The 24,920-nt window shown below is 45.9% G+C and overlaps 1 protein-coding gene across 3 annotated transcripts in view; it reads left to right on the plus strand.

The window, feature by feature from the left end:
• RASSF6 (Ras association domain family member 6) overlaps positions 1 to 24,920 on the plus strand; it is a 69,055-nt gene that overhangs the window by 22,216 nt on the left and 21,919 nt on the right. For 2 of the 3 annotated variants that reach the window (XM_053260481.1, XM_053260483.1), the window contains exons 4-5: positions 19,165 to 19,256; positions 20,746 to 20,824. In XM_053260481.1, the coding sequence (XP_053116456.1) occupies positions 19,183 to 19,256; positions 20,746 to 20,824 (153 nt within the window). In that variant the 5' untranslated portion in view covers positions 19,165 to 19,182. Of the gene's footprint in view, positions 1 to 3,112; positions 3,467 to 19,164; positions 19,257 to 20,745; positions 20,825 to 24,920 lie in introns of those variants that run through there. The other variant, XM_053260484.1, reaches the window with a different exon arrangement.

Raw genomic sequence — 24,920 nt, forward strand, 5'->3', positions numbered from 1 at the left:
CTTCCCCCAAGCCCTCCCTAGCCTAAAGGGATTTCGATCATGTGAACAACCTTAATCTCTAGTAAAGTTGCTCTTCTGGAAACAGGGTGGTTATGTTTTGGGTGCCATATCATCTTGTGCCATGTTGTCTTTCTCCAGCATTGCATTCTCCTTTAACACACACACGAACCTTATTTTATGCTCCAGCTTTCAATAGGAATGGACAATGCTCTGAAATATAACAAAATAATTAAGACAAGGTAGAATAACATCCTCCTGTGAAATGGCTTGGATCGCTCCTTCTATGTAGTTATTGAACCGGCTCAGGCCCTATTCAAAGCCCCTAGTGCGCAGTAAAAAGGGGTTAAAAGAGTTATTCTCAGCAGCCATGGGGGTGGCAGCCGCTCCCCCTAAACTGCCGGCCTCCCCATGAGTCTCGAGGACCAGGCTGTGGCCAGGCTTCTTCGGCCTGTTTTGACCTTCTTTGACCTGTTTCGGGCCCCCGCGTATGCATGAAGGCCATTTATTTGACCTCCACATATCTGCATGGGCCATTTGCGGGACCCAGGTCACAGAAATGGCTCGTGTGCATGTGCAGAGGTCAAATGGACTCTACGCATGCACAGAGGCCCAAAACAGGTCAAAGAAGGCCGAAACAGGCTGAAGAAGGCCCAGCCCGGCCCCAGCCTGGCCCCAAAATGGAGCTTGAGACTTGTGGTGAGGCTGGTAGGGGTTGGGGGAGCTACCACTACGCCCCCCCCCCCCTCAGCAGCCACAGCTGTTGAGAGTAACCCCTTTTAACCCTTTTTACTGCACAGCAGGGGTTTCGAACCCAAGCCAGCTTGGCTGGTTCAGCTCGACCTAGAACTTAATTAGACCCGGTTTGGTTCTAGGTTGAGCCTTTGAACTGAGCTGCTTCAAGTGTGAACCAGCTTGATTTCGAGCTGGTTCACACACTACTAACAACGTCTATGCAAATTGGCTTAGAACTCTTTGGAGCTGTCACTCATGAGGCAATTAGAGACAGAAGTGTGCACAGAGCCAGTTGAGCCAGTTCGGTTCTAATTCAGACCATAGGAACATAGGAAAACATAGGAAACTGCCATATACTGAGTCAGACCATTGGTCTATCTAGCTCAGTATTGTCTTCACAGACTGGCAGCGGCTTCTCCAAGGTTGCAGGTGGGAATCTCTCTCAGCCCTATCTTGGAGAAGCCAGGGAGGGAACTTGAAACCTTCTGCTCTTCCCAGAGCGGCTTCATCCCCTGAGGGGAATATCTTGCAGTGCTCACACATCAAGTCTCCCATTCAGATGCAACCAGGGCAGACCCTGGTTAGCTATGGGGACAAGTCATGCTTGCTACCACAAGACCAGCTCTCCTCTCCTTAACCAGCTCTCCTCTCCAGCTCTTGACCAAATTCGAACTGACTCAGCCCAGTCTGGTCTCAGGCTCTGCCAAACCAGGTCCAGTATGGTTTGGCCATCAAACCAGGTTGAATCAGTTTGCAGACTTGTAAAGAGGAATCCGATAAGGATTTACAAATAAAGGGCATTCCCTAACCTACGGGCATGGTGGGCAAGAGGCGAGAGAAAGATTACTGTCTGTACCTTTAGGAGGCAGTAGTGGAAGTGGTGGAGAGACATCGGAGGCAGTGGGGTGTGGCAGCGGCGGGGTGTGGCAGTGGTTCTACTTGAGCTGGCTTGCACACTCTTCGTTAGAGTGACAGAAGTTGGAAGGGAAGTTAAGTTAGAGTGGCGATTAGGGTCTGGGTAGGAGCAGTCTCAAAGAGGAGTTGTTCTGACCGGGTTAGGACAGTCTGTAATAATGACTGGGTTGTAAAGTACAGTTCTGGGAAGGAACTGGGTTCAAAAGGTGAAAAGCCTTATATATCCTGTGTAAAGTAACTAAGTACTGTGAGAAGTTAAATCATCAACTTGGTAAGATTTCAGCCCAACTAATCAGTAGTGAAACAAACAAACCTCAGATAACATCTTTAAAGAAATATTCTCCTTGTTTTGTTTTAAACTGCATCAGACTGAGTGATTTTTGTAACAAACTCTCCTCTCCTCTTATCAGGGTAAAGAAACCAAGAGAGTTAAAGAGGCTTCATTGTATGATTGGTGGCAGTGGAAATATAAATACACTTATACAAGCCAAAGTAACATCCAAGGTGAAAAATAGCTGGGAGGAAAAAACTTTAGACACGCCCCTGACTCAGAACAAACACCATATTGTGGTGGATTTTCACAGTGCGATATACAAATATTGAAGGTGAAGGAGATCACTTAGATCAAAAATGAAAAAATACTAAGGTAAAAGTTGTGAGGGAAAGGATTTATTGATTTATTTAACATATTTTATATACTGCCCAAAACTTATGGCTCTGGGCAGTTTACAATAAAATGATACAAATTAAAACAAAATTTAAAATGTTAAAATCCTATACCATAAAACCCTTCAGCGTGCGGCCGTGCTGCCCGTGTCTTTTTGGGCCATTCTGGGCATGCGCAGAGCGCATGCCCAGATTGGCCCAAAAAGATACGGCCGCCCAGAGACGGGCGACCATGTTGGACCAGGCCGCCGCCAACGGGAAAAGAGTGCTGGCGAGGCCCGGCAGGGCAACTGGCCCCGATGGCGGCCGCCGCCGCCATGGCGAGAGGACCACAAGGATAGCAGAGGTGGCGGCAAAGGGTCCGGACCGGCCTCAAGGAAGGGAGAGTTGGAGGGGGCAGGCGGCACTATGGGCGGCGGGGGCGGCACTCAGTCCGGACGCGGGGAGAGAAGAAACAGCGGCGGCGGCCCCGGAATGGCAGAACAAGGAGAACAGCAACAAGAACTACAATGGGCAGCAATTTCCGGGAACCAGCCGCACGATGCCCAACACAAAAAATGACATGAAGCACGACACACAGAGCCAGATCCAACGCCCCCACCTGCCCAGCCACCCAGGAGCCAACACTATAAATATAAAAAATAAAAACACAGACAACAGCAGTGGCCACAGGCGCTGCCCGCCCCCCCCCCCTTCCGTTCTAAACTGGAGCAGGAAGAACTCCCCGCCCACAGCCAAGGGCGGGGGGAAAAAGGGGGCAAGAGAGACCATACGTGGGGGGGGGGCACCAGGAGTTTGCTCTGCTGCCTGGTAAGCCAGTCCAAGCCTGCTACTGGGGTAAAACCTGCAAGAGGAGAAAACAGCACCTGGCGTGGTCTCTCCAAGCAGGCACGGCAGCCACAGGCAGCGACAGCCAAAGCTGGGAGCGCATGGTTGTCCCGTGCAGGAAAGGGGGCGGGGCTGTCCCTTGGCTTCCGCTCAACTCATCCTTGGGTTTGAGGGAAGTGAGAGGCTCCCAGCCTCACTTCCATCCTCTCCTCAGCAGAGCGATAGGAGAATCTGGTGATCACCTCCTTCCCTCCCTGTTGAGTGCTGCGCACACGTCTGCTTCAAATGCTGGCTCTCTCTCCGAACTGCTAGAAAATCGCTTTGTGTGAGTGTTAAGGGAAGCCTTTTCTCTACCCCTCCCCACCCACCTTTGAGTTTTGTCCTCAGTGCATTAGGGGTTGCCACCAGAAATCACCTCAGATCGCGAGTACAGGAGAAATTACAAAGCACCCACTCTTTACCCCTCCACGACTGCTGGCCAGAAAAACAGACAAAAAGACGTTGAGGGGAGATGCACTGCTTAGAGCACTGCTTGCTCATCAATAAGATAAAGTTATTTTAAAAATAAGCCTTGAAAAAGGTGGAAAAAACAAAAGGGACAAAAAAACATCACCATGTAAATTGTAGTTGAACCATGACGTAACTAATTCCAAGGCCCAACACAAATTTATGAAACTTGAAGGGGGAAAAAAACTTCACATAATAGAGAGACCATGTGGCACAAATAAAGAATATTATTTACTCAAAAAATAGCCTCATAACTATGTAAAAACTAAATAAGGGAGAAGGAAGAGCAAAACAAGAAAAAAAGGGGGCAAGAGAGACAAAGAAGTAAGAAAGGGGGGGGGGAAGCTAGCGCCCGTTATTATAACGGGCTTAAAAATACTAGTATTCAAATAATTTTAAAATTAACACAATGTTAAAAACTGTAAGCCTAATTAAAAGACTGGGTGAACAATTGTGTCTTAGCTGACTTTTTAAAACCTCAGACATGGAGAGGCTCTTATTTCAGCAGGGAGCGCATTCCAAAGCCTCAGGGCAGCAACAGAGAAGGCCCGTCCCTGAGTAGCCCCCAGCTGGGCCAGTGGCAGCTGCAGACTAATCTCTCTAGATGATCTAATGGGTAGTGGAGCTTATGGTGAATATGTTCTCATAAATACCCAGGGCCTAAGCTGTTTAGGGCTTTATAGGTTACTAGTGGTTTTGTAGCCCGTTGGATAACGGCCGCTAGGGGAGCTCTGCGCTCCAGACCACCGCCGCCATTACCCCTCCCGCCCGCGGCTCTGGCCGGGCCCGCCACCCACCGCCGCCCGCGGCTCCGGCCTGGTCCACCGCTGCCCGGGCCCACCGCCGCATTCTTCTCCGCCGCCTCGTCCGGCGGCCATCCTGGGCGGCCAGAAGCGGCCGCCCCGAAGAAGCCGGGTAAGCGGCAGCACAGCCAGGCCTCGGCCATGGCTCTGCCGCCTCCTTGGCCGCGCCGTCTCCTCTGGCCGAGGCGGCGGCTTTGCTGCCACCTCGGCCAGTGTCCCCCGCCGCCACTTACCCGGCTTCTTCGGGGCGGCCGCTTCTGGCCACCCAAGATGGCCGCCGGGTGCTGGCGGTCCTGGCTCCCTGGCTCTGTTCTGGCCATGCACTTCGCGCATGCCCAGAAGAGGCCAGGGAGGCACGGACACACGCTTGGTGTCCGTCCACGGACGGACACCAAGCGTTTTATAGATAAGGACTAGTAACTTTCAGCCCGTTAAATTAACGGGCGGTAGTAGACCTTTGGGGCCAGCTAACTTTCTCTCTCCCCCACCCCCGTCTCCTGCGGGGCCGAGTGCGTCTGCCGCCACATCGGGCCCGGTCTCCCCGCCGCCGCCGCGGAGCCCGATGTTGGGCGCCAGCCCACCGCCTCCTCTGGCTTCCCCTGGGCCCGCTTCCCCCAGGCTCCGGCTTCCCCTGGGCCCGCCGCCTTCTCTGCCCTCACCCGCCGCCTCCTCCCGCCCAGGCCCACCGCCTCCTCCGGCCGGGGCTGGCGTCATCTGGGGCCGCTGCCGCCTCACCCGGCTTCCCCCGCCGCCTCCTAGCTTCGCCTGGCCGTTCGACGTCGGCCGCTTGTCCTCGGCCTGCCCGCCCGGCGGCGGCTGCTTCTCCTCGGCCCGCCACTTCGCTTCTCCTCCACCTGCCCAACATGGCGGCCGGCGCCCGCTCCGTGTCTCTCTCGCCGTGTTCTGCGCACGCGCGCAGCACGCATGCGCAGAACACCCAAAAAAGACACGGACGCAGGTACTCAACCATTTTATTATATAGGATAACCAGCACCTTGTATTTTTTTGTCTGGAAACTTATGGGCAGCCAGTGTATCTCTTTTAGTATAGAAATAATATGGTATCTCCGAGATGACAAAGAGACTAACCTGGCTGCCGCATTCTGTACCAACTGCTGTTTCTGGACTATGTACAAAGGCAGCCCCACATAGACCACATTGCAATAGTCAAATCTGGAGGTTACGAGCATATGTACCACTCTTCTGAGGTTGTTCACCTCAAGAAACAGACACAGTGGGCCTATCAGCCAAACCTGATTAAAAAACACCTCTGGCCATCGCCCCACCTGGGACACAGGGAGAAGTTCAGATCCAGAAGCATCCCTAGACTGCACACCTTCTGGGGAAATGTGACCCCATCCAAAACCGACAGATCAAAATAATATCCTGAGTTTTGACCCTGCACAATAAATAGCTCCATCTTATCTGGATTCAGTTTGTTATCCCTCATCCAGCCCATCATCATCTCCAGGCAGACATTTAGGGAGGTTATGACTTCTCCTGATGATGCTGACATGGAGGAATACATTTGAGTGTCATCAGCATACTGATAACACCCTGCACCAAGTCTTCTGGTGATATCTCTCAGTAGATGATATCTGTAGATGTAGATGTTAATCAACTGTAGATGTTAAACAACACTGGAGACAATATGGAGCCCTGAGGGACACCATATGAAAGTTCAGATGTTGAAGAGCAGCAGTCTCCAAGGGACACCATCTGGAATCTGCCTGAGAGCTAGAAGCAGAACTATTGCAAAGCAGAGCCTCCTACCCCCAACCTCCTCAGACGCTCCAGAAGGATACTACGGTCAATAGTTTCAAAAGCCATCAAGAGATTCAAAAGGACCAACAGTATCACACTCCCTCTGTCAATTCCTAATTGGAGATCAATTCAGGTTGACCAAGACAGTCTCCACCCCATAGCCCACCTGAAAGCCAGTTTGAAATGGGTCTAGAATCTGTTTCCTCCAAGATTGCCTGGAGCTGGGAGGCCACCACCTCCCTCTCTTACTTTTCCTTGACAACTGAAAAATAAAAAGCATTCAGTTAACTTACATTTGAAGGCAGAAAAAATAAGAAAAGATCTGAAGTGGCTACTAAATATTGGACCATAAGTTGCCGTAATTAAAGAATGTGAGGAACAGGGCTTACAATATGGAGAAGCCAGTGTGGAAGAAATGAAAATGCTTCTCGCAAAACAGATTGCGCTTTAAGAAGGAGTTTTTAAAGAACCTGAAACACAAAGTCAGCCAAGTGGGGAATACTCAGAGTATTTAAAAGATAATCTGAAGGAGAAAGAAGCCCAGAGATTACTTGAAGAAGAAGAAATGTATTTGGAACTATAAAAGCATAGGGTTCAGGAAGAACAAAGAAAACATGAAAAAGAATTACTTCCATTAAAGATTCAATAAAAAGAGAGAGTAACATCAAAAGATTTTACAGCATATACACCTGGTGAAGATCCTTATCTCTTCCTGTCTACATTTGAAAAAGCAGCAAAGAGTTGGAGTGAGAAAGCGGAAGATTACATGAAGTTTATTCAAAGTTTAGTAAAGGGAGAGTTGGCAGAAATCTGTAATGATCTTCCTGAAGAAGTGGCAGATTCATATGAAGTATTTAAACAAGCTATGTGTGAAAATTTTAAAATAGGACCAGATTTTTTTAGAAAGACGTTTAAAACAACCCAGCAGGTAAATCCTATATTGAATCTGGCACTCGGTTACTTCAGTGGTTGCATAAATGGGTTGAAGGGGCTAGAGCTGACACAACTGGGAACGTTTTATTGTCAGAACCTGTATACTCGTGTGAAACAAAAGCCGTAACCCAGAATTTGGCTTTAAAAAAGCCAAATCTGGCAACCCACTACAAGGCATGAACTCATTTGAGCAGCAAGTGGAATCTGCGGCCAGAAATGCTTTTGCCCAGCTTCATCTGATTCACCAATTATGCCCTTACCTTGATCGGCAAGCATTAATGACAGTGATCCATGCCCTTGTTATCTGACATTTAGGTTACCTTTGAGGACGATCAGGAAGCTGCAGCAGATCCAGAATGGGTGCCAGAATATATGACAGGGTAACACCTCTCCTACAGTCACTGCACTGGTTGCCTATTCGCTTCCGAGCTCAATTTAAGGTCCTGGTTTTGATCTTCAAAGCCTTGCGGGGTCTGGCACCTGTCTACCCACAGACCCGCCTCTCCCATCTAGTTACATCCCATCTGGTTAGATAATCTCAGATGGCCTTTCTGTACTGTCCCTGATTTCCGAGATGTTCGAGGCTCTAGGACCCGGGAAAGGGCCTTTTTGGTTGCTGCCCTGCTCCATTGGAACTCTCTCCCCCTACAGATCCGGCTAGCCCCTTCCTTACCGATCTTCAAATCACTACTGAAGACTTTTCTATTTCACCAGGCTTTTGCCCTTTAGTTTATTTTTCTGTTCTTTGGTAGTTACTTTAGTTTTTAATTTAGAATGTAATTTTTAATGTTGCCTGTTTGCTTGTTATTGTGCACCGCCCAGAGTCTTCGGAGTGGGCGGTATATTAAATGTCTCTAATAAATAAATAAATAAATAAATAAATTTGCATGTTCTTATACTGATGATGATGCTATATTTAGTGACTGCATAGAAAATCATGTAAAACATCCCTGAGTGGTGTTTTAAAGAATCAAAGAAGTGGGTCTGACTATGCAGGCGAAGAAATGTCCGTTGGGCATATCAGAAGTAACTTATTTAGGTTATAAGGTGGGAGGTAGAAACATCACACCTGTCCTGGATAAAGTGGCAGCAATTAAAGATTGGCAAGAGCCAAGTACCAACAAATAAGTAAGATCTTTCCTTGGTGTGGCAAGTTATTATAGAAGGTTTGTAACAAACATTAGTTCCATCACTGCACCTTTAACAGAGTTAACAAAAAACCCAACGACCTGACCAAGTAAAATGGCCATCTGAATGCCAAAGAGATTTTGATGGAATTAAAAATGCATTGTGTCATGACCCCATTTTGAAAGCGCATATCAACAGAAGTTTTATATTGCTACAAATGCATTCAATGCAGGTTTAGGTGCTGTTCTGTTACAAGAGTAGAATGGTTTAAAACATCCCGTGGTCTACTTAAGTAGAAAATTGTTACCTAGAGAAAGAAATTTGTCCTCTATACAAAAAGAATGCTTATCTATTGTGTGATCAGCTGACAAACTGCAACCATATGTTTGTGGTCAGGAGTTTACTATAATTATAGATCATAAAGCACATAAATGGTTACAAACTATGACAAACAGCAACAACAAATTACAGAGATGGTCTTGGATTTTACAGCAATTTAATTTTGTGGTGGAATATATTCCAGGTAAACAGAATGTTGTGGCAGATGTCCTATCCAGGAAGGCAATCTAAATGAGAGAGAAACAAAAACAAAAACAAATGTGTAATGTAATGTTCAATATAACATTATTGTGTTTTGTGAAATGGTTTATGTAATTGTAGCTCTTAAGCAAGAGAAACATCTTTTGCTTAGACCCATCATCCAGATGTGAATGATAATACTAAGCAGGGGTGTAGCAAGGTTGGAGTGGGCCCAGAGACAAGATTTTTAAAATGCCACCCCCCGCTCAGTTCATGAAGTAAAGAAATCATTGGCTGAGGGAGTCAGTCATGTGACTTGCCTCTGCCCCCTCCGAGGCAGTGGGCCCCCAGACAACTGTCTCCCCTTGCCCTATTATAGTTACGCCCCTGATACTAAGCAAGGATGAGTGGGGGGATATGTGATGAAAGGGTGCAAGACTACTTTTATGCAAATTGGCTTAGAAATCTTTGGAGCAGTCAGTCATAAGAGGCAGTCAGAGAGTGACAGAAGTTGGAAGGGAAGTTTAGTTAAAGTGGGGATTTGGGTCTGGGTAGGAATAGTCTCAAAGAGAAGTTATTCCAAGACCCAAAGGATAGGGCAGTCTAAAAAAATAAAGGACTGAGTCTGTAATAAAGGACAGTCTGTAAGAAAGACTGGGTGAAGTATAGTTCTGAGAAGGAACTGTGTTCCAAGTTGAAAAGCCTTATATATTCTGTGTAAAGTAACTAAGTGCTATTGAGGTTGTGCCCATGACAATGAGAGGGATGAGGGTGAATGGGTGGAGGGGGTCGGGTGGAGTCAGGGATGAACCTACCTCCCCCCACAGCCAATCAACAGTCTCTTCTTTGGCATGCTGGCTCCCGGCTGTGTGGATCACTGGAGGCTAGAAAAAATGTGTCCCTGCCTCCAGGAATCCCAAAATGTACTGTTTGAGCAGTGCAGTGCATTGGGGGTTTCCCCCCATTAGTTGGGTGCCTAGGGTAGTGCAGCCCAAACATACACACACATACTGCATGAGCATACAGCCTTGTGCAGCCCAAACATACACACGGACCTGGACCACGTTCAGGCCTCTAAACCAGGTTGAAGGCCAGGCTGAAAACCCAGGCTTGCGATGGAGGCGGTGCCAGAATCATTCTCGATTCCAGCACTACACACAAGCAGCCCAAACCAGGTTGGGCTGCCCTAGCCTGGGTTGGGCTGCTTGTGTGCACAGCCTTATTGGCTGGGTTCAGATGTAACATAAAACTGGAGTTTAACAGGGGCCAGGGTTGGAACTCTGTACGTCCAAATTTGTAAAAACGCAGTGTCACAGCAAAAGTGACCTGTGGTTTGCCTCACCAAACTCGAAAGTGAGCCTTTGATTTGCACAAAGGTTCACCTCCGAGACTTCCGGTTCGCCACCATAACTGCAGTTTCATGCTGATTTTCAAACTGCAATCATAGAGGCAGTAGCGCAGGCACGCCCAGGATCATGCCCACTCCATGCCTGTAGCACTTCTCGCTGGCCGCCTCTCCAAGCACCAGCCCCGCCCCTCCTGTCTCTGATCCAGCAATGAAGTTGCCAAGCAACAGGGACAACGCCACATTCCATCCCAGGCTGCCAAATGGCATAGTCACCCAGGGGCATCCCCTCTTCCCACTCTGTCCCTTACTCCCCCCTCCTGGCAAGTAGGAGGGAAGGGGGATGGGACGACAAGATGGGCACTAAGTGCTTTGCTACCCAAGAAGGAAGTGACAGTGATGTATGTTCACAAGCACAAACACTCCTGGCAAGATAAGCAGGGCCGGGAGTGGCACCGGGAGTGGGACATTTCGGGGGGGGGATGGGTTGCCCCTGGTTGGGTTCAAAAGGCAATCTCAAGCAGGGAGTCTTGAGCAGCCAAGTTCTATTTTTACACAGAAAGCTTGGGGAAGGGGAGCCAGCACCTTCGCCTTGGGGGTCTGAGTTCTCCGAAGCTTACTCATGAACAGAGCTGGTCACCAGGGTTAGCAGTGCTCCAGTCGGAGTGCTCAGAAGCAGCAGTGGAACAGAAGGAGCATGCCGACCCAGACTCAAGAAAGTGGCAGGCCATGGGGAGACCCCTTACAACTCATTAGAAGGACTATCAGAGGCCCCAAAATGGCTACCCCACTCTCCCGGGGTCACTGGAAACTGGGGCTTACATCTCCTGTGATTCCCCACACCGGTAGATCTACATATGGTGCAACACTGAACCAAGCCTGGGAATTTTTAATGGGTTTTATAGATCCGTCCATGCATCTAAGGGTCATAGCTACATGGTCCTCCCCAGTATCCTGTTCCTCTCATGAAAGGGCAAGCCCACTGGCAGCAAGCTGCCTGTGGAGCAGAAATGTAGTTTGGTTTGCATGGACTAGCAGGGTGATCCCTTGCAACAACATCCTACGTCACGGTGGGACAGACAGACACACACCCAGCATCCTTTGCCCCTCCTCATATACAGATCCCCTCCTAGGTAGTCTCCTTGTTCCCCTCTCTTTCCATAGTAACAAGGAAATAGTGCCCCCACCAGCCCCTCCCCCCAGATTGTGCTTGTGCAAGACTATTTGGGTGCAGGGCTCTTTGGAGGGCGGTGGTGCCATCACTGTTAGAAGAAGCGCTGGCATGGCATGGTATTTAAAGGGACTTAAATGCCTTTTCCATGCTGAGAGCAGGCGGACCACTTCAAATATGCACAATCACACTCGGCATGCCCCCTTCAAGATCATGGCCAATCGCAGACACTCCACTGACATGCTGACGTGTTGCCCACAGTCTGGCCACGAAGCTTGCTGGGATTGGCCTGGGCAGCTGAGCAGAAGGGAGGGGCTCTCCTCTCCTGGAACAGGATGTTGGTGGGCCATGGTTTGACGAACCTCTGCAGTGTGATTTACAGTTTCAAATTGAAACGGCATGTTCTCCAACTTCCAGTTTCATGTTAAGTCTACATCTGGCCATAGTGTGTAGAGTAACTAAGTGCCATGAGAAGTTCAAATCATCAACTTTGTAACCATTCAAGATTTCAGCCGTACTGATCAGTAGTGAAACAAACAAAGCTCAGATAACATTTTTAAATAATTATTCTTCTTTTTAAATTTTAAACTACATCTGACTGAGTGATTTCTGTAACAAACCCCGCTCATGTCTGCAAAACCATGGTATCAGGATAAAGAAACCAAGAGAGTTGCAGAGGCTTTATTGTATGATTGGTGGCAGTGGAAATAGAAGTACACTTCTACAAGCCAAAGTAACATCTAAGGTGAAAAACAACCGAAAATAAAGTTTTTACACATCCCTGACTCAGACCAAATGCCACAGTATCATACTTGGTTGCAACCCTAAAAACAACCTGAGTGCAGGATTACAGACATTGTGACTAGCATGAAGAAAATATCCATTCAGTGCAAAACAGATACCAAACATTATGAACAATGCGAGGCACATTTTGGAAGAGAAAGGACAATAATTCAGAATAAATTCTCATAATATTTCTGTAAAAATCAGTTGTATTCCCTTCCTGTACCTTTGGGAACTGTTTTTGATATCTGATTTTTAAAGGAATGAGAACAAAAAGTACAAATAAAAGCAATATTTTGCTTTGGTTTTGTTGTAAACCACCCAGAGATGATAGATAGATAGATAGATAGATAGATAGATAGATAGATAGATAGATAGATAGATAGATAGATAGATAGATAGATTAAGAGGAGGATTTTGGCTTATAAAAGAGAACATCATATTGCTCAGAACGCAGACTAGTGAGCTCCAGTTCCTTTCCATGGGACATGTGCAGGAGCAATTCCCAGGGATTATATTCCATGCTAATCACAGGATGGGAATGCCATTTGAATGCTCTGCCTCAGGAACCAACATGTCTTGAACCGGCCCTGCTGAAGATCCGTAGTTTTAGGGAAATAGGAACATAGGAAGCTGCCATATATTGAGTCAGACCATTGGTCCTTCTAGCTCAGTATTTTCTACACTCCCAGCGTTGCAGACAGGAGTCTCTCTCAGCCCTATTTTGGAGATACCAGGGAGGGAACTTGGAACCTAGATGCTTTTCCCAGAGCAGCTCCGTCCCCTAAGGGGAATATCTTACAGTGCTCACACATTTAGTCTCCCATTCATATGCAACCAGGGTGGACCCTGCTTAGATAAGGGGACAAGTCATGCTTGTTACCACAAGACCAGTTCTCCTTCTTATGTTTTATCAGAGGGCTGTAATATATTCCCTTGTCAAGTGGTCAGCTTTGTAGAAGAGCATTAACACGCTGTTCCATCTGGCTTGAAGATAACTTGCTGGTCTTGACATGGCATCAGGCTGAGCAAGACAACAAAGCTTTGGCTTCCAAACTCCACCTATAAGGTTATCTCAAAGACAGGGTCGAGCAACCTTTCAGAGGCAGCATGTCAAGTCTTCAGGGATGGCGGAAGGAGGGATGCCACACAAAACGAAGGTGTCTCCATCTTGCCAGCCCAGCCCCTTCTGCGTCAGCCAGGCCATGATGCTGCCCCAGTCCCCATGTCACTGGCTGTGCTTCTGACTGCTGGACTCACCTGGGCTAATATTATAATGCCTTCATAAGAAACTATGTTGTGGCCACACTTGGAGTATTGTGTACAATTCTGGTCACTATGCCTTAAGAAGGACATTGTCGAACTGGAAAAGGTTCAGAAGAGGGCAACCAAGATGATCAGGGAAATAGAGCACCTTCCTTATGAAGCAAGGCTACAACACCTGGGGCTTTTTACTTTAGAAAAAAGACAACCGAGAGGAGACATGATAGAAATCTATAAAATCATGCATGGCGTGGAGAAAGTTGATAGAGAGAAATTTTTCTCCCTCTTGCATAACACCAGAACCAGGGGTCATCCCATGAAATTGATTGCCAAGAAATTTAGAATCAACAATATGAAGTATTGTTTCACACAACACATAATCCACTTGTGGAATTCTCTGCCACAGTTTGTGATGACAGCCAACAAGCTTGATGGCTTTAAGAGGGGTCTGGATAACTTCATGGAGGAGAGGTCTATCAATAGCTACTAGTCTGAGGGCTATGGGCCACCTCCAGCCTCAGAGGCCAGATGCCTCTGAATATCAGTTGCAGGGGAGTAACAGCAGGGGAGAGGGCATGTTGTCAGCTCCTGCCTGTGAGCTTCCCAGCAGCACCTGGTGGGCCACTGTGCGAAATGGGATGCTGGACTAGCCAGGCCTTGAACCTGATCCAGCAAGGCTGTTCTTATGTTCTTATATGCTGGAGAAATATGTACCAGAGCATCTCATTGTCTGGATGCTATATGCACAATTGTCTATGCATGTAAATAAGTCATGTAGGGCAGAGGTTCTGAGACTGCATTTCAGACTGAAGGTGGAGGATTCTATTCTCAAACACTCCCCCACAATTTTTAAAAAGCCTCCCTGCAAGTATAAAACTAGCACATCAGGATAAGGATACCTTTAGTAACTGAACTGGCCACTCATTGTTAGCTTATACATTGCCTTGAAACGATAACATGAGTTATTTGTTAATCGGCCAGTCCAATTCCTTCATAGATACATTAGCACTGACTGACTGAGGGTGTGTTCCTATCAGCTGCTCACAGGTAGGAGGGTAAACATTCCCAACATTCAACACAGAACAAGGGTGTGCCTCACATTTCCAACAGTTTGCCTAATTGCTGAGTAAAGTAATAAGCAACAGCTCTTTTCTAAGCAGCCATCAGATACGTCTGTCAGACTGAGACTGCTGTTGTCATGTGTCTTTGTGGGCTTGGCACCAGGCTATGTTGGAACCCCCTACTCTGTTCCCTTTGGTGCTGATCACGCCTGCTGGTAAGTACACTTTAGAATCACCACTGATCTTCTGCTTTGACAGGACTGGATGTATGCAGTCTACATGACCAGCCAAAATTTCATAGGCGTACTTTGGAATTTCTTCATTCGGTCTTCTTGGTTAATTGAAGCAATATTAACTGCTACAGGGCTGCAGTAAACCAATATCTTGCTTGCTTGCAGTTCTAAAATACTGTGGCTGCACTTGGATTACCTGTACCAGAGCAACGTGATTTGCTGGGGTGGGGGTGGGGAGACACACAGTTACTTAAAAACAACAAGTTGTTCATAAACTCATTCATGTTGGATATTTATGAGATATTGGCCCCCTCTTCCACTGGCCCTATCCAACCCCAGCACAGAATCCCTCCAGTGGCTGTTTGCTGGTGTCTATCTTATGTTTCTTTTTTAGATTATGAGCCTTTTGGGGACAGGGAGCTGTTTTATTTATTTATATCTATGTAAACCGCTTGGGGAACATTTGTTGAAAAGTGGTATATAAATGTTTGTCATATTCAGATTTGTATACCTAGACCTCTGGAGACTTTTATATGCAAAAACCAGAGAGAATTTCCAAAGAGCATTTGTATCATGAAAGAATTCACCTCTATTCCCTTCTGGGATAACAGTAACGTTGACATTATCTAGCACTGAACAATTAGAATAGCTTTTTCTACCAAGGGATAAAGAGTGACAGACACTGTTCATTTGTGTAAATGAATACATTCTTTACACATATGCTGTGCTGATTTAAATGAACCTGTTGCTTAGCACTGAAGGTCAGCTATATAGATTTATAATCCAATAAATTACTCTACTACATCTAAACAAATGCTGGCAATAAGGACTATAATGAATTATAAGCAGAATAATGCTGCAAATGCAGAAGTAATATTTCAGGGGATCTTTGCTTTATTTGTTTATTTAAGATTATAAGGATTTATATATTTATTTTTAGATCAAACCTTCCCAGAGTGGTTTATAAACTAAACTAAAATAATCATCAATAAAAATCAAACAATAAAACTGTAGTACTAGCAGCAGTAATTAAAGACATAGCCGGAATAAAATCAGCAAATGCATTAAAATACACCAAAAAGCCTGGGGAAACCAAAAGATCTTCACCTGGAGGCTTTTCAGGCTTTACCACAGGTTTACCGTGAGGCTCTACTGTGAATTCGGAGCATAACAGATACTCTGGTGCAAAAAGAGGGTTTTCCCGGACATAAATGGGACTAGGTTCCAATACAGAGTGGGGGGAAACTTAATCATGTGTGAAGTGCTCTCTGAAATATTGCAAGGACTTTGGGGTAAATCTAGCTGATATGTGAACACACACCCATCCTCCCAAAGTAAAGTAATAATGAAGTCGCTGTCTGAAAAAACTCCTGGTGCTACCAGGATAACAAAGTAAGTGCCAAGCAGGTATTCCTGGGGAGAGACAGGGCACAACCACAAAGAAAAGGCTGTCATGGGTCATCTTCGCCCGCCTTACTTCAAGTAGTGGGAGGACCTGCTGCAGAAGGGTTTCCCTTGAGGATCTTTGGCAGCATGCAGGCAGGTTCTTGTTGCACTCTGCTCAACATATTTATATATCCATTCATTTAAAGTATTTCTATGCCACTTATTCAGTCATGCCTGATCTCTCAGCTCTTCTGCTTCTGTCTTTTTTTAATGGTCGTCTTTTGGTGTTTTATGGTTTTTACTGTTTAACTGATTTTAGGGTTTTAAATGTGATTTTCATGGGCTTTTATTGTATTTTAAACCGCCTTGGGATGCCTTATGAAAATAGGAACATAGGAAACTGCCTTATACCGAGTCAGACCATTGGTCCATCCAGTGCAGTATTATCTACACAGACTGGCAGTGGCTTCTCCAAGGTTGCAGGCAGGAGTCTCTCTCAGCCCTAGCTTGGAGATGCCAGGAAGGGAACTTGGAACCTTCTACATGCAAGCAGGCAGGCGCTCTTCCCAGAGAGGTCCCATCCCATAGGGGGAATATCTTACAGTGCTCACACATACTACCTCTCATTCAAATACAAACCAGAGTGTACTCTACTTAGCAAAGGGGACAATTCATGTTTGCTATTGCAAGACCAGCTCTCCTCCAGAAGAGAAAAGTAGTATAAAAATTGAACAATCAATCAATCAATCAATCAATCACTATGGTGATGAATCACGGCCAGGACTTCTCTGTGGCTGCACCAGAGCTTTGGAATGCACTCCCTGTCAAAATAAGAGCTTCTTACACCTGCTTTCTTAGGGTTTTAATTAAAACAAATTTTAAACTGTTTGTTTTACTCTGTGGAATTGTTTTATTCTGTAAATTGTTTTTAATTGTTTTTATTTTGTTTTTTATATTGTAATCTGGATTATGTACACCACCTGGAAAGATACATATCAGGCGGCATATAAATATGACAGATAAATAAACAGATATGTGAGGCAGCCAATAATATCAACAGCAACAACATGTGCAAGAAGAGCAGTTAGAATAATGACAATTAGACAGCAAACTATAGATGAGTAAAAACACACTTCATTAAAAGCTGAAGAACATTTTCAGGCTCTTTCTAAAGATCACCTGAGATGGGCCTGGTGACCATTCTGCTCCATGTGACCATTTACCTTTCTCCAGAAGGTGGGGGCACCATAGGTGCACCTAGATAATTTTGGAGCCTAGACCTTTTGCCACCCTACACCCCCCTCCCAGCCACCATCACCAGATAAGGTGCAGTGCACTCGTTTTTTGTTGGTTTTGTGTGTTTGTTTTGCTCAGAGAAACCAGGGAACTTTTTGTTTTTAGAAGAGATTCTGAATAAGATACTTCCCACTGACTTGCAGAGAAGTCCAGTCCAAAGAGCACAACTGGGGGCACAGAGCAGGGGCTCTGAAGATTATCTTACTTGTTAAGCAGGTTTGTGGGGGAGCATGCAGTCCTTCGGGTATCCTGATGCCAAGTCACTCAGGACTTTAAAGATTCAGACCAGGATTTTAAATTGTAACCCAAATCAGGGGTGCAGACAGGGGAGCAACTCTTCACTTTATTTTTATTTTTTTGAGGGGGGAGGAATAGGAGGAGATATGAGTTATTAGGTTTGGTGGGGTAGTTCAGTGAAATGATGGGCAGGAGTCAAGGGGTTCCTCAAATACTTAGTGGGGAGGATCTGCACCTTGGCCCAAAAACACATTGGCAGCCAGTGTTGTTATTTCAGAACTGACAAGATATGTCCCCTGTTGCCAGGCCAGTTAAGAACTTAGCCGCACCATTTCTAGTTCCAGGACAAAGCCACCCAACCTAGAGTGCATTGCAGTAGTCCAGTCTAGACGTTTATCAAGCCATGGACAATTGTAGGCACATCACATTTTCCAAGGAATAACTAGAGCTGAGACATTAATCTATTTCCCATATAATCTAACCAGTCCAGAAGGATAAAGAACCAACAACGTTCCTCTCCTGTAACTCTCCTGGGACATCATCCACAAGGTCAACCAAAGCCATTTCCATTCCTAATCCAAGCTGCAAAGCAGACTGAAATAGGTCTAGATAATCAGAATTATCTGGAATTGGATCCATATCTGTAATGGGGGGGTGGGGAAGCATGTATGGGTTTGCATCTCTCATCTCCCACTCAGAGAGAGTGCCATTCATGCTAATTCCATTGTTGCCTCCATCCACCACACAGACAGGCAAGGAAACATCGTGAGCTTAATTAAGACTTGCAGGCATATGTGAATGTGGGGGATTAACTAGCTGCATGGTATCATTTCTGAGTAAAGTCCTCACAGATGCATCCTATGAATGAGAAACAGTGACGTCTCACTTGGTGTGTCTTGGCCTTCTGCCTAGGATGTAGCCTTTGTATTCTTTGCTTGCTTTGAACAAAACAGAAGAGTTGATCCGGAAAAGTGCAGGGAAAGGGATACAAAGGTCAATCTTAGCTGTACACCAGTTCCCCCAGTGTACAGTCCTGAGGGCAACCGAGTTCCAAAAGAGTCAGTAAGGTTGTTCACACAACCCTTTTTTGCTGGGCAGGGAGGGCTGGCAGCGGGGGTTGGGGAGGAGCACTCCTATCTCCCCGCCAAATGATCTTATTTTCTTCATGGGCCACACGGCCCATATACCCACACAATTCCATGCTGCTCCTGGCAGTGCGATGTTCTGGAGGCCAGAAAATGCAGCCTGGCCTCCCGGTGTTCCTAAATGCACCGCGCTCCTCGCAATGAGGGATTCCCCCTCAGCCTAGCACTCTAGGCACGACCGGGGACCTGGGTAGAAGAATGCGAAAACACCTTGGTAGAAGGGTAAAAACCCCAGGCTCTCTGGTGAGGCAGCACCAGGATAGCTACAATCCTGGTGCTTCACACAAGCAACCCCACCTTGCTGGGGCTGCACAAGCCAGGGTAGGTCTGCTTGTGTGGACAGCCTCAAAATCTCAGTCCATATCAAAATCTCACTTCCCATTTTTCTTCAGCTATCTACGCAATGAACAGGCAGGTGACCACCATGGGGATTTTTTGGTGTTGTTTTAGGATTGCTCAACTGAGTAAATGAAGAAAGTGGAAATGAAATCTCACAACACAGACTCTCCAATCACCATTAATGAGCAGAAGCACATTACCAGGTAACACCAATGCTATAACTTGTCAGTGCATTACTCAATTTATCCAAGGGCTTTCCCAGACACGGTGCTTTGTCAGGAGAACTATGCATTGTCATTTCTCATTCTTCTAATTAGACAGCAATCCCTTTCCAAGAACAGCTGCTTCTTGTTACCTAGAACCCAGCTCATGGACCAAAATCACAATCAGTAGTATACTGACTTTCAGAGTAACAACTGCAACTCTGTATATTGCTGTGAGTATGAAGGTATTTCCATAGGCACCGAGTGAATGGTGCCTACAACATCACTGCTAGGCAAATCATCATTCCCCCTTATCCTGACTCCTGTCCCATCTTGCAGACAAGAACCCACAAACTCCAATAGGCAGCCAAATCAGGTGGCAGGCCTTTGGAGAGCAACTTTTTCCATCAAGGGCCAGAGGTGGAGTGAGATCTTAAATCCTCCAGGATAGAGTACCCCTCTCAGGCTCTGCCTCCAGGCCTGGAGAGATTTAAATGGGCAGCCCTCTGGCCTGGAGTCTTGTACCTCCTGCACCCCATCCTATTTCTCCTGACTCATTGCTGGTGCTAATGTGTAGGCTTGGGGGAGCACAGAGAACTTGGTGTGGAAAGAGCAGGGACATAGCTAGTGGTGTCCAAAGGTGTCAAATGAACACAGGCCACCACATCCCCAGGCTCTGCCTTCTCCCCTGTGCCCTGACCCTCGCCCCTCCCCTCTCCACGCCTGCAGCTTGCCTCTTGCCCTGATGCCTCTCACTCCCCCAATTTGCCTCCTGCCCTGCTGCTCCTCACCACCACTGCTCCTCACCGCCACCATTTGATAGCCAGCTCAAACAGCAGGGTGTGTGTGTGTGTGTGTGTGTGTGTGTGTGTTTCATGGCTTCTCTCCTTGTTTGAACAAGAAGAGGCCATAGAACCCCTCAGTACAGCATGAGCCAGCTAAAAAATGGAGGGCATGTACCCTGGTGCCTAATCCAGGCATATGCACACCCTCATTGATGGTGGTTTGTTTATAGTAAAAATAAATGCAAATATTTGTTTATGGAGCCTGTTTTTCTGCCTCCAGCTAAATCATCTCCAGCTAAAAACTAATAGCCCTTTATTTCTCTGTGTGTGTCCAAATTCAAATGGCTACCAATAATTTCTTTGCTCCTCCCACCAGTGAAGAGTGTTACATCCCAAAGGCAGGGGAGAGAGATTTCAAGCCATAAAGGAACATTAATGTTCTTTCATTAAGCCTCTGGCCACTATTTTTTATTTTACATTTTATATCCCACTGTTCCTCCAAGGAACTCGGAGTGGTGTACTACAACTTAGTTGCCAGGTGACTGGCACATTCACAGCAGTCTAGATAGACAGACTCATCATCAACTATTATTATTATACATAATGCTTACATAATAATAGGATGTAGATATTTCTTTTAATGATGATTAAGAAACTAATTTTCTCCTACTTATGGCTGTATGGTTTGTTTTTGTTTTTTTTAGGGAACAACTTAATTCTCTGCTAGACACATATAACTATTTTTATGCTGACCAAAAAAATCTGCAGCTTCAATATGTTCAGGTAATACATGTGATGATATCTTTAAAACAACATACAATACATATTGAGCTATTGGTAAGACTTATGAATCTAGCACAGTAAAACAGAAGACAGCAAATAACCTAAAAGTAATCACTTCATTATCATATTTTGTGTGTGTGTGTGTGTGTATATAGTGTGTATGTATGTATATGTATATGCATACACACACACGCACACACAAACACACAATCTATATTATTAATTCCTGTAAATGGACCAGGGGGTGCGTGGGGATGTGGCAAGCTCTGCCCTCACTGCAGCCGTGACCAATGGCGGGCCCAGAGGGGGCGACACATACATGGGAGGGAGGGAGGGAGGAGCGTGCGCCAGGAGGCGGTTGGTGAGACTCCACAGGGGTCACGGTTGAGAGAGGTCGCAGCTGAGGGAGGTGAACGGTTGACCCGCAGGGAGGAGAGGCACCTTCGGGAGCTGCTTGGCCACCCGACAGCTGACAAGCACCGGATGAAAATGGCAGCCCACCACCCAGTGAAATGAGAGGCTCTGTGCAGGATCAACAGAGGTAGGGATGAGGGCAGGAGCGACAGGGGCAGGAGGTGGGGGGAGAGCAAGAAAGACTGGGGCAGGAGGTGGGGCGGCGGAGGGCAGGAGAGACTGGGGCAGGAGGTGGGGCGGAGGAATTCAGGAGAGTGAGGCAGGAGGTGGGGAGAGGGGAGAACCGCCGGCCCCCAAGAGTGTGTGCAGTGAACCCCCTAGTACCCATTGCTGACATAACTAAGCTTTATTACATGTAACTGAAACAAGAACATATCTCTCCCCTGCTTCCATTTCCCACCCTTTCCTCTGTAGTCTCCCCTGTATTAATATCTAGATTGTAAGCCCCTGAGGGCAGGCACCTGTTAGGTGCCTGCCCTGTTTGGAGGCCCTTTTATGGGACTCTGAACAGGTTCATAACAAACTCGGAACTCGGAACAGTTTGGAGGCTCTAAGGCAGGCAGGGTGGACAATTTTAAAGGCGGGAGAGGGTGCACTTACCCTCCCTCTGCTTTCCCCCCTCTGGCACTCTGTTTGTAAAGACTCCATCACCTCCCTGCCGCCCCTTCCCTCCATGGCCAGAAGTGCTAGGTTCGTGTGTGCATGTCAGACGCACACACAAGCAAGACGCACCTGGCACTTCCGGCCAAGGAGGGAACGGGGTAGCAGGGAGGTATGCTTCCACCCTGACAGAGTCTTTACAAATGGAGCACCGGCAGGGGGAAAACAGAGGGAGGGATAAGTGCACCTTCCCCCACCCTTAAAGTTGCCCCACCGCCACCTTCAATCTGGCCCCACCCCTGCTGGTTCTGTGCACTTCCCTAGCACTTATCCTCTCATTCTTTGTAAAGCATCTTGTACAGGGATAGCACAAAATAATAATAATAATAATAAATTATTATTTACACAGTCAGACAGGTGTTATTGACTGGTTTGTTTTATCCAGACATCGAGTCCTTCCCAAGGACCTAGGATGGCTGAATTTTATTGTCAATTGTTATAGATATCGTCGCAGAATATAGGCTGTTCCCAGTAAAGCTGCTTTTTGTAATTGGCTGATGGTGATTTCTGTGGCCCCTATGGTGTTGAGGTGCTCTTCGGGGTCTTTTGGAACTGCACCCAGGGCGCCAATTACCACTGGGATTATTTTGGTCTTTTTCTGCCACAGCCTTTCAATTTCAATTTGTAGATCTTTGTATTTGGTGATTTTTTCTATTTCTTTTTCTTCTATTCTGCTATCCCCTGATATTGCTATGTCGATTATTTTGACTTGATTTTCTTTCTTCTCGACTACAGTTATATCTGGTGTATTGTGTGGCAGATGTTTGTCTGTTTGTAGTCGGAAGTCCGATAATATTTTTACATCTTCATTTTCTTCAACTTTTTCAATTTGATGGTCCCACCAATGTTTGGCTACAGGTAGCTTGTATTTTTTGCAGATGTTCCAGTGTATCATCCCTGCTACTTTGTCATGCCTTTGTTTGTAGTCAGTCTGTGCGATCTTTTTACAACAGCTGATTAGGTGGTCCACGGTTTCATCCGCTTCTTTACAAAGGCGGCACTTGCTGTTTGTTGTGGATTTTTCGACTTTGGCTCTTATTGCATTTGTTCTTAGTGTCTGTTCTTGTGCAGCCAGTATTAAACCCTCTGTTTCTTTCTTCAAGTTGCCATTCTTAAGCCATTGCCAGGTCTTGGTGATGTCTGATTTTCCACTTACATTGTGCAAATATTGACCATGCAGTGGCTTATTTTTCCATTTTTCTGCTTGGTTCTTGACTTGTTCTTTCTTGTAGGCTTGCTTTGTTTCATTGGTGTTGAATAGTTTCACATTATTGACCATTTGAAGTGCATCTTCTTCACTGTCCTTGATATATTCTTCAAGGCCTCTTTTCTCTTCCTCTACTGTTTGATGGACTTGCAGCATTCCTTTTCCACCCGAGCTGCAAGGGAGGTATAGCCTATCGACATCACTGCGGGGGTGCAGAGCATGATTGATGGTCATGATTTTCCTGGTCTTACGATCTAGCGTCTCTAGCTCTGCCTGGGTCCAGTCTATTATTCCTGCAGTGTATCTGATCACAGGTATAGCCCAGGTGTTTATGGCTTGTATGGTGTTCCCACCATTGAGTTTGGATTTGAGGATTTTTCTAATTCTCCTGATGTATTCACTTCCAATTTTTCTTTTAACTTCATTGTGTGCGATGTTATCAGCCTGGAGAATGCCCAAGTATTTGTAATGTTCTTTCTCTTCCAGGTTCTTGATCTTGCTTTCATTGGGCAGTTCTATTCCTTCTGTTTTTCTTATTTTTCCTCTGTTCATTATTAATGCAGCACACTTGTCTAGTCCAAACTCCATTGCTATATCGCTACTGAATATACGGACAGTGTTTAGCAGTGATTCAATTTCTGACTGGGAATTTCCATACAACTTCAGATCGTCCATGTACAGCAGATGGTTGATTTTACTTAATGTTTTAGATGTTTGGTATCCGAGGCCTGTTTTGTTTAGTATTTGTGAAAGTGGGGTCATGGTGATTACAAACAACAGAGGGGATAGTGAGTCCCCTTGGAAAATGCCTCTTCTAATGCTAACCTGTCCAAGTGTCTCGCCATTGAATGTTAACTGTGTACTCCACATGCTCATTGCTTTTTTTAAAAAAATAAATATCTGAATGTTTTTGCTGACACCAGTTGTTTCTAAACAGTTTAGTATGCATGTGTGAGGCAATGAATCAAAGGCTTTCTTGTAGTCAATCCATGCAACACTTAGATTGGTTTTTCTTCTCTTGCAGTTTTCTAAAATCATTTTGTCAATCAGCAGCTGGTCTTTTGTGCCTCTGGTGTTCGGGCAATTTCCTTTCTGTTTAACTGGAAGCTGTTTGTTAGTTAATAAGTGTTGCATCACTTCATCTGCTATTATTCCAGTTAATAATTTGAACATGGTTGGCAGGCAGGTTATCGGTCTATAATTGGAACTGCACCTTTTGCTGGGTCTTTCATGATGAGATGAGTTTTCCCAGTTGTTAGCCATTGTTCAATATCACCTCCTTGCAAAATGTGATTGAACTGTTTTGATAGTTGTTTATGAAGGCTTTTTAGGTGTTTAAGCCAAAAGCCATGCAGTTCATCGTCGCCTGGAGCAGTCCAATTTTTAATTTTCTTTGCTCTTTCCCTTATTAAATCTGCTGTTATTATTAGATCTTGCATTTGTTGGTTACATTTTTTGACCTCTTTCATCCAGCCTGCTTTATAGATTATAATTATAATCTATTGGATTGTCCCATAATTTCCCCCAGAATTGCACTGTTTCTTCTTTATTTGGTGTTTCTAGGTTTCTTGCCGTTTCTCCTTCTATGCTTTGGTAGAAACTTCTCTGATTCGACTGGAATTGGAGATTCTGCCTGTGTTGTGTAGTTCTGGCTTCATACCTGCCAATCTTCTTTGACACTGCTGTTATTTGCTGCTTTATTATTTCCAGGACTTCTCTAATTCTCCTTGAATCTAGGTGGTATTTTTGGATCAGATACTGTTTGGTGTTTTCATTCTTCAGCTTCTTGTCTTTCATAGCTTTCAATTTACTAGC

This window comes from Hemicordylus capensis, chromosome 6 (assembly GCF_027244095.1).
Source record: "Hemicordylus capensis ecotype Gifberg chromosome 6, rHemCap1.1.pri, whole genome shotgun sequence".
Classification (NCBI taxonomy): domain Eukaryota; kingdom Metazoa; phylum Chordata; class Lepidosauria; order Squamata; family Cordylidae; genus Hemicordylus; species Hemicordylus capensis.